The sequence below is a fragment of the Phaseolus vulgaris genome, chromosome 2, assembly GCF_000499845.2.
Source record: "Phaseolus vulgaris cultivar G19833 chromosome 2, P. vulgaris v2.0, whole genome shotgun sequence".
Taxonomy (NCBI): domain Eukaryota; kingdom Viridiplantae; phylum Streptophyta; class Magnoliopsida; order Fabales; family Fabaceae; genus Phaseolus; species Phaseolus vulgaris.
The window spans coordinates 20805149-20815279 of NC_023758.2; the positions used below are offsets into that span (position 1 = coordinate 20805149).

At 29.4% G+C, this 10131-nt stretch overlaps 1 protein-coding gene across 2 annotated transcripts; it reads left to right on the top strand.

Annotated features, from left to right (window-relative positions):
- Positions 1-2107: 2107 nt before the first annotated feature.
- Positions 2108-6526, top strand: LOC137810883 (pentatricopeptide repeat-containing protein At4g18520, chloroplastic-like). 2 transcript variants are annotated; one of them, XM_068612369.1, is made up of 4 exons: positions 2108-2506; positions 3347-3690; positions 3916-4084; positions 4485-6526. In XM_068612369.1, exons 1-4 carry the CDS (start codon positions 2353-2355, stop codon positions 6263-6265), a joined length of 2448 nt encoding a protein of 815 aa, XP_068468470.1. In that variant the 5' UTR covers positions 2108-2352; the 3' UTR covers positions 6266-6526. The 2 variants fall into 2 exon arrangements, with proteins under 2 accessions (XP_068468470.1, XP_068468469.1); XM_068612368.1 differs by having other exon boundaries at positions 2110-2506; positions 3344-3690.
- The last annotated feature ends 3605 nt before the right edge of the window (positions 6527-10131 follow it).

The window sequence follows — 10131 nt, forward strand, 5'->3', positions numbered from 1 at the left end:
TCAGGAGAAGAATGAGATTACATGGTCCATGGATGTTCTAAATGAGACTATGCATGACCTGGATATACTTGTAAATGTTGATTAATGATAGCCCCCACAAAATAGTTTAAAAAGAAAAGTAGTTGAGGCATGGGAATTTATTGGTCTCACACCTATTCACAATAGTAGTAAAAGGACTAATTGGACTTAAGGGAAGCTAATTAGAAAAGGGTTGTACAAAAGGTATAAGGTGGATAATGGTAACATTGATATAAAGATTTATAATTTAAAAGAATTTGTATAATTAATTATACTTAAAAAATAATAAATATTATGAATTAAAATAATTAATTATGTATATAATAACTTATTATATTATAAAAGTTATAACATTACCTAAAATAATCAATTATATAATATAATATAATAATATAAATAAAAATAATTTTATATAACAATGACAATAAAAATAAATTAATAATATAAAATTATAAAATTGTAAAATATTAATATTAATAAAAATAAAAATAACAAAATTAAAAATAATAATATTCAAAATTAATTTATAAAATAATAATATACAAAAAAATAATAAAATTATAAATAATAAAAATATTAAAAATAAATATTAATAATAATTAATTTAAAAAATTATTATTATTATAATAATAAAATTATGAAATAATAAAAATTTAAAAATAATAAGAACCAAAATAATTTTAAATAATAAAATTATTACAAATAATAATAATTTATTTTAGTTATAATTTTTAATTACTTTTATACATTTTGAGATTTATTGGTATTAGATTGCTGTTATAATATATTGTTTTTTTTTATTAATTTTTGTCTGATTATTGTATTTTAACTCTTTTTTCTATTATATTGTATTATACTATTCTATGTTTAATATTTATTATATGCTGATATTTATATCTGTTTATTTTATTTTATTAAAATTTAAAAAATTGATTAAATATTTTATAATTATTTTATTCAAATTTTATTTAATTTTATTAAAATTTATTTTCCACATGTATACATAATATCAAATAATTAATATTTTATTTTAGCTAAAAAGTAGGAATAATATTTTAATCACATAAGATTTATATGTATGTATAACTAAATAAGCATATTTTATTTTAAAATAATTTTAACAATTTGGAAAAAATTATAATACTATAATTTAATTAGTTAATTTTTTTATCAATCACACTTATCACATTACTTATAAATTTTCATAATTTTTTTTTTCTTTTTTTCTCTTTCATATCAAATTCGTTTTTTAATCTCTTTCAAATCCATCAATTAATCAAAACAAAGCAAAATATATATATATATATATATATAAATAATAGTTAATTATTTATAAAAAAAAATTGTACTCTATAAAAATGAACATATTTAATAAATAATAAATAACGAACAAGTATAAAAAAGATAATAACAACAATTTAAAATATTAAATAAAGATATTTTGTTTCATTGTTAATCAACCCACAACCAACATTAAAACAAAATTTAGTATATATCAAATACAAAATTATTCAATATTCACTATTAAATAATTTAAATACATTAAATAAAATGCATTTAACACGTCTTATTATAGAGGTTAAAAATTGATTTAAAAGCTATGAAGTTCGGACACTTCTTTTAAATTGTGTGTCCGTGTCATATACACGTGTCGGACACGACACTCGTAAGACACTTATCAGCTAAATGTCTAATTCAAAAAATATTTGTTAGATTTCTGACAATTCTGACATAGGTCTAACACAATTTTCTAAAAACTCAAATTTATTGCATAAATTATTATTATGATAATAAAAATAAGGAACAAATTATTTTTAACCAATCATGAAAAATATATGTTTTCTAAAAAAAACTAAAAGATACTTAGTGCATATAAATCTTTATTGTCAATTTATGTAATTCATAATTATATAATATATAAATTTGTTTTCTCGTGTCTTATATTTTAGAAAATATACATATTTGTGTGTTCATGTCCCCGTATCATTATCAGGTTAGTGTCTATGCTACATGTTTAAAAGTACTTGTAAGAAAATTAAAAACCAAAATTTGAAAAAAGAATTTAAATCAACTAATTTTATGTTGCTTTGTGTGGGAAATGGTTCTAGGAATTAGACCCCTTATCCCTCACTGAACTCTGTTCGTTCCCTTTCCTCTTATACTTCACTCCCCGCAGTATCAATCAATTCCTTCAGATATTTTTCAACTTCTTCCATGTTTCATCCTCTGCCTTTTATTTTTATTTGTAGTTTTGATTTTGCTTCACCACCACTGTGTCATAACCCAGAACTCTTCCACCACAAAACCTCACAATCTCTTCCTGTACTTTGACACATGGAGTTACCCTTACGGACCGCAATTCTCCATTCGTCTTCTTCCTTTCAACCGAGATTTCACACTCACAAACCCACTCAAGATTTGTCCCCACCCTTCTCTTTGTTCATTGCAAATTCACTTCGTCTTCCATGCTCCACTTTTGCTTCCAAAGGTCAGTCTCTACTTTTCAACTCCATTTTTTGTCTCCACCTTCTTTTCTTTGTTTTCTGAGTTATATGTTATATATTGTTTTTGGGATAGAACTTAGAAGGTGAAATCAGCATATCGGAAGTTTCTTTTTTATTTGTTTATCTTCAGTGTCGTGACTTGTGCCACTTAACAAACAAAACAAAGGGAAAGACCCAGATTGATTTTTGTTTTTTTTTTTTTAAACTGTTGTGATGTGGTTAAAGAGTCTATAAATTCTAGCTTTTCCTGGTTGAGATGTATTGATAACATAAAATTTTATGTTTTTTAAACTCTATTTTTGATTTCGTAGCTTTTGTTCAATGAAACAAAATGAACTGAAGCTCACTGGAGAAGGATTAAGTCTAAAAGATGGGAGGAAACATCCCAAATACAAAAGTGTTGTACTCCGTGAACACCATGGCAAGCATGGAAATGAGCAGAGCATTATTTGCTTTTCTAAGGCAATAGTTGGCAAAACTGTTTTAAATATTGAGTGGCCAAATATTTTGATATTTGTAGCTTGTTTGATATTAAAACGGTTATGTCTGCCAAAAAAGAGATTGTTAGCTTGTAACTTGTTTGATATTAACACCAGGAACCAAAGCTTAACTTTCATTCATGTGTAGGAACTCAAGTTATAAGGACTAAATAAATAGTTACCCTTTTTAATAAAATAAGTAGCTAGTCTTGAAAGTTGTAACCCACTCTGATAGTGTATTTACAACATAATTGTATTTATCTCACTTGAATTGATGGTTCGTTTCATGAGAGGATCCTAAGTCCTGTTATGCTAATTATGCTAACTTTTTCCTTGATCTAGCAGATCAGCAGCATTACTTTCCAGCCACTGCACGTGAAACAAGGGCAGTGCTGAATCCCATCAGTAAAGGATTTTCATGTACTAGTGCCTCTTGCGGTGATAGTTCTTGTGATGATGATGATGGCATTGGGTTCTTGGATAACTATGAAATGATCTATAGAGATTGTGACAAGCTAATAGAGTCTTTCATGCTGCATGAGACCGATTGGAGAAAGTTTTTAATTTTAAACAAGAAGTGGAGCAATATTAGGTCCCATTTCTTTAGACACTGTCGGGATAAAGCAGATACCATAGACAATCCAGTGCTGAAGAACAAACTGCTCTGGCTTGGAAAGAAGCTTAAAGAGGTATTTCATTGCTTATTTGATATTGAAAATTATACCCATCACTATGTCTTCATGATATTGGTTACTAATTAAAATCCGTCTGGCACAGTTCTATCTTACCTTTTACCCCCCACCCCTATAACAAAAATGTCATTAATGGAAACGTTGTATGTCTAAATATTATGCCACTCCTTTAAATTGTTATTTATGTCATTCACACATTTATTCAATACTCCTCTTCTTCAGATAGATGAAGATTTGCAGAGACACAATAAACTTATCCTAATGATCAAAGAGAATCCATCTGAAATTAGTGAAATTGTTTCAAGGAGTCGTAGAGATTTCACAAAAGAATTCTTTATGCATCTTCATACCATAACTGAATCTTCTGTCGACAATATTGAAACACAAAATGGTGAGACTAAATGCTTTGAATTCTTATAAGAGTATATTTTGCTTTTAAGTATTTGGTTTGGTCAGCCACAGAACTGAATGATATCTCTTAAGTTCAGAGTTTTTAAATACTTTATTATTAGTAAAGTTAGTGTTGGTGCCTTCTATAATCAAATTCATCCACAGAATCATATTATATTTTCATTCTCATCTCTCCAAAAGTTCTTTTATAACACATTGTTCAGCATAGCCTTAACCTAGGATAAATTGTGATAATATGCTTAGGGATTTTTATGTCCTTGCAAGGTAGGGATCTTATAACACTTGCAACATGTTAATATTGAAGAAATGAGTCAATTTATAGTTCAAACTTGCGTATTCAACTAATCTGGTACTTTTTCACCATATGTTTATGTAACAAGATTTTGCAAAGCTTCGGAACATGTGCTTGTCTGCTGTAAAAGTTTACGACTGTAAAATTGAAAGCATTGAAGCACTAAATGCTGCAGATATGAACTTCCAAGATATTATCAAGTCTCCCTCGGATGCTTCCTGCTGGAAGATAGACGACTTAGGTGAGAAAAATCAAAGCTTCAATCCAGAATTAGTAGCTCATTGGCTACAATTGTGTTATAATGTGGAAGAAGTCAGAAGGGTACATGCAATTGTCTTGAAATGTTTTAGACATTCAAATACTTATGTTGATAATAATTTGATTTGTAGTTATTTAAGATTGGTTGAGTTGGTTCGGGCTCGTCGTGTGTTTGATGGAATGCCAAAAAAGAATACGGTTACATGGACTGCTATTATTGATGGATATTTAAAATGTAACTTGGATGATGAGGCTTTTAAGTTATTTCAAGATTCTGTTAAACATGGGGTTCCAGCCAACAGTAAGATGTTTGTCTGTATCATGAATTTGTGTGGTAAAAGAGTGAATTTAAAGCTGGGGAAACAAATCCATGCTCGCATTTTGAAAAGCAGATGGAGGAATTTAATTGTGGACAATGCTGTTGTTCATTTTTATGCAAAATGTGGTGAAATATCAAGTGCATTTCGGGCATTTGATTGTATGGCAGAGCGAGATGTAATATGTTGGACAACTATGATCACTGCCTGTTCCCAACAAGGGTTTGGGTATGAAGCTATGTTAATGTTGTCACAAATGCTAGGTGAAGGGTTCTTTCCTAATGAATATACTATATGTAGTGCACTAAAGGCTTGTGGAAAGAATAAAGCTTTGAAATTTGGAACGCAGCTTCATTGTGCCATAATAAAGAATATCTGTAAGAGTGATGTTTTTATAGGAACTTCCCTAGTTGATATGTATGCAAAATGTGGATTGATGAGGGATTCTAAAGACGTGTTTGATGGAATGAGAATTAGAAATACAGCTACTTGGACATGTATTATATCAGGATATGCACGAAATGGGTTTGGTAAAGAGGCCATAAACTTGTTTCGATCAATGGAGAGTAAAAGAATGCATGTTAATAAATTGACAGTTTTAAGTGTCTTGATGGCTTGTGGCACAATTAAAGCTTTGCTTATTGGAAGAGAGGTTCATGCACAGATAATCAAACGTATTATCCATACGAACATGTACATAGGAAGCACTTTGGTATGGTTCTATTGCAAGTGTAAAGAATACTCTTACGCTTTCAAGGTGCTCCAGCACATGCCATTTAGGGATGTTGTTTCTTGGACTGCCATTATCTCTGGTTGTGCCAGACTTGGGCTTGAACTTGAGGCTCTGGAGTTTTTGCAAGAAATGATGCAAGAAGGCGTGTTGCCTAATTCCTATACTTACTCATCAGCCTTGAAAGCTTGTGCAGAACTAGAAGCTCCAATGCTTGGAAAGTTAATTCATTCCTATGCAAGCAAGTCTCCTGCCTCGTCTAATGTATTTGTGAACAGTGCTTTAATATACATGTATTCAAAATGCGGATATGTTGCTGATGCTTTCCAAGTTTTTGACAACATGCCAGAGAGGAATTTGGTTTCTTGGGAATCCATGATCTTGGCTTATGCATGGAATGGACATGCTAGAGAGGCTCTGAAGCTCGTGCACAGAATGCAAGCTGAAGGTTTAGTGGTGGATGATTATATCCATACAACAGTTGTTAGTGCTTGTGGAGGTGTTGAGCATGGAGATATTCATCAGAATAGTGAATCTTCTTCACATTACTTGCATTCCTTGTAATCTTGTACAAGCTAGGAGCATCATGAATATTGAAGAACAAGTAAATGTACCTAATTAGATTATAGCTGCAGCTAAAGGATACTGTATATTTAGTAGATGGGGAGGATACATAATGATTTTTAAGAAACATTGTGCCACCAAATACCAGTGATAGCCTTCTTTTGTTCTCTTTGTATGTACCATTTATGTAAAAGAATGAACAATGATGAGAAAATGGAAAATGAAAAGGAATATCTCAATCACTTTATTATCAAATGGGATTTTTAAGAGTGACACTGTCTCTGAAGACTCCATTTATGATGAAGGATGCAGCTCTCACATTGAGTTTTATATTGCATTGGGTTATACACCTCACACCTTAACTACAATGCTAAAGCAAACTCTAACTTAAAGCATTGGAGAAAGTCGGTAGTGTGCCACACCCCACTCCTCTGTAGCTCGCGGAGTCTCTATCTGGCAACCATCCTCTTGATATTAAGCTCAAATCCCGAGTCTCTAAGAGATGTTAAAGAACACTATTCATTTTTCTTTTCTAGTGAGCAATTCTCGTTTGCTTAAATGGTCTCATCACCTGTAGAACAATCATCCAATCGTTAACTTGGAACTCAAAAAACCCTACATGTCTAATAGCAGAAGTTGCTTTAAGATTCCTCTGCACAGGCAAGGTATTATACATTGAGTAAGAACAAACAACGATATTTTATGTTACACGCTAAAAGCAGAACATCATACTATGAAAGAGAGACAATTTTGTATATAACATAAGGTGCTGTCCATTTTTTTAGTTATGGGGTATGTACCAACCTGCTTGTATCAAATCTCGGTAACGAAATACAACGGATTTGTCATGGAAATAATCTGGTTGTCTTTCTTGGTTATTTTCTTCAATTTTCAATGCAAATATCATGTTTTGTCCTTTCCATTAAAGATATATTTAGTTTTTCTCAGTGTCGAATGGTCACACCTGAAAATGGACTTATCTGTATAACTTAACCAGAAGCTTGGTTCATGTTTAGGCCTCTCTATAAGCAAATGTAATCACGGTTGACATGTCAGTTTTATTGTTGCTTTTAGCCCTTTCAAGTGCCTAGTTTAAGGCTCAAACTTTACAATAATAATTTTTTTTATTATAAAATTATAGAATTAAAACATGATTTATGTCGAGGTCAATTAGGCTGGTAATTGTTCACTGGTTGCATGGAGTCCAACGTACAAGACCTCATTTTTCTTAAAATTTTTGGAGTAGAAAATACAGTCTTTGTTCATGTTTCTTCCTCCTTCTTGTCACTGGTTTAAAATGCAATATTGATAGGGATTAAAGGTTCTCCTAGTGTATCTGGTTGTAGGAGTATTTTTAGAGAACGTCATGTTTGCATTGCTAATTTTTTCATATGTTAGTGTTGATAATGTCTTGTATGTGAAGGTTATAAATGTGATTTTCGTTATGGAACTTATCTTCAAACGATGGACTAATATTCGGATTGTTTATGATTCTCATCTTGTTATTCAAGTTCTATCTAACATTTTATTTATTCTTTAGGATCTTTAAAGAAGATGGTTGAATTGTTTTCTAATAGTGATTCTCCCTTTACAAGAAAATATTGAATTAATTTTCATATATTAGTGTCACTTATTTAATAAAAAATATTAAATTAATTTTTAAATATTAGTGTCGGTCAGCTTAGCCAACTCTAACACAACGTAAAAGATTAACTTTTTAACAAAAGAATTAAAAAGTGTAATAAAGTCAGTGTAATCAACTTAAAATGACACTAATTATTTTTAACATTTTTTAATAAATAAATATTTATGTTAACTCTATGTCGCTAATTTATATCTCACTTATGTGTACTTTCATGATAAGGAATAAAAATTATAGATTATTTTTAATTTAAATATTCAGATTTAAAGGAGACAAATCTCCTTACTCATAACTTTCTTCCTTCACTTTCTGAATAGTATAAATTTTCTTACACTCATGTCCTTCACTCAGACTCACTCAGACTCACTCATTTTCTTATTTGCACTCACCTCTTTCATCAACACTCGTCTCTTTCATTCATATTATTCTCCTTATTTTCTTCATTTACACTTGTCTCTTTCATCCACATTCATCTCTTTCATCCACATTCACCTTCTTCATCCACTACAATTATTTTTCCTTTATATTTTATTTTGTGGAAGATGGATATTTTGTATTAGATTTTCTTTTTTCAAATTGTTGTTTATCCATGTGAGTCAAATTAATGCAAATTAAAATAATATTAAAGATATACTTTATTCAGCATTGTTCTAAATGACACTTAATTAAAAAAATACATTAGTGTCGATTTAACTAACATTAAATTATTTTAATTAAAAAATATTGATAAATTAATGTTATTTAAATTGGTTAAACTGACTCTATTGAGTTCTGTCTTAAAAGCCGATACTAATAATTTAGGGTCCATATTTTTAGCACCCTTATTTATGCGACATAAAATTAACGTTAAATTTGTTGAATTTTTAGGGTTTAATATGATTTACTCTTTTATTGGTTTAAAAACTAGTGGATCAGGTGTAGCCAGCAATTTTTTTTTTTCATATCTTTTATGATATTTCGAAGAATTGTACAAAGGAAATATGCGGAATTCAGTTCTAGGACTTAAAGCTCATTTCACTTTAATATAAGGAAATTTTTAATACACAAGGCATACCCATAACGTAATAAATGACGTCTTCATAATAAAAATCTTAGTATTAGAGATAACCTACTATTTATCTCATATATATTGGACACACGTATTAGATACTAACACTACACTCATAGGACACATATCCGTGAAGTGTCTAATTCAAAAAATATTTGTTGGATTTTTGAAAATTTTACCACACTTCTAATGAAATTTTAGAAATGAGAAATACATTAATTTTTTAAAAACTCAAACGTATTGTATAAATTTTTATTATGATTATAAAAATAAGAAACAAATCCTTTTGAACCGGTCATGACAAATATCTTTATGCTCCAAACAAAATCTTAAACATACTTATGCACGAAAATCCTTAATGTCAATTTATATAGTTCATAATTATATAATATATAAATTCGTACCTTCTTTCCTACATTTTAAAAATTATATGTATTTCTATATTCATTTCGTATCGGTGTCTTCTTTTCTATATTTTAAAAATTATATATATTTCTATGTTCATTTCGTATCGGTGTCTCTATTAATGTGTGCTACATGTATAATGTACTAGCGGTACCACCAATACAAACCCAAATATACAAGTGAAAAATGACAAAGCAGACCCAAGCTGAGGCTTCGCTTAAAAAACAGTGGAGAGCTTCTTCTTGATTTTTCTTGACTAGTATGATTAAGCTAATCGAGTTGGAATTCTTAGTCCGCTCTAATATATTGGATGGCTGTTTCAAATTAAAAAAAAATAAAAATGTTAATTTCTTTATTGTATTATTTTGAAGAATGTAAATGTACTATAATATTATAATTTAATTCATTAAAATTTATAATTAAAACTAATGGAGTAATTTAGTATATATGTACACGTAATAATATTTTAATTTATCCAATTAAAAATATTAATTAATCACTTAAAAACTTTAAAAAAATAGTTACACAAAGTATATAAAATATTACTTGGATAAAAAATATTTTTAATATCTCTATATACTTAAGAAAAAAAATCTTTAGAATCTTTCTATTTGTTTTAATTGTTCCTGCCGGTAACCCAAACATCTTTGTGCACCGCTGATAACTTCGCGTCCAAGAACCCCTGTCTCTACGTTCCCTCCCCTCGATGATCAAACACCTGCAAGAAAGAGACAAAGGGCGCCCTCGCGGCCGTTTGCACTCTGACACTCA

What these genes read in the sequence shown, in the direction of transcription:
- LOC137810883 (XM_068612368.1), top strand. Translation starts at nt 2,353, where the DNA reads ATGGAGTTACCCTTACGGACCGCAATTCTCCATTCGTCTTCTTCCTTT. An exon ending in CTCCACTTTTGCTTCCAAAG is followed by an intron (nt 2,507 to 3,343) that starts GTCAGTCTCTAC and finishes TCCTTGATCTAG; the next exon opens with CAGATCAGCAGCATTACTTT. An exon ending in TTGGAAAGAAGCTTAAAGAG is followed by an intron (nt 3,691 to 3,915) that starts GTATTTCATTGC and finishes CCTCTTCTTCAG; the next exon opens with ATAGATGAAGATTTGCAGAG.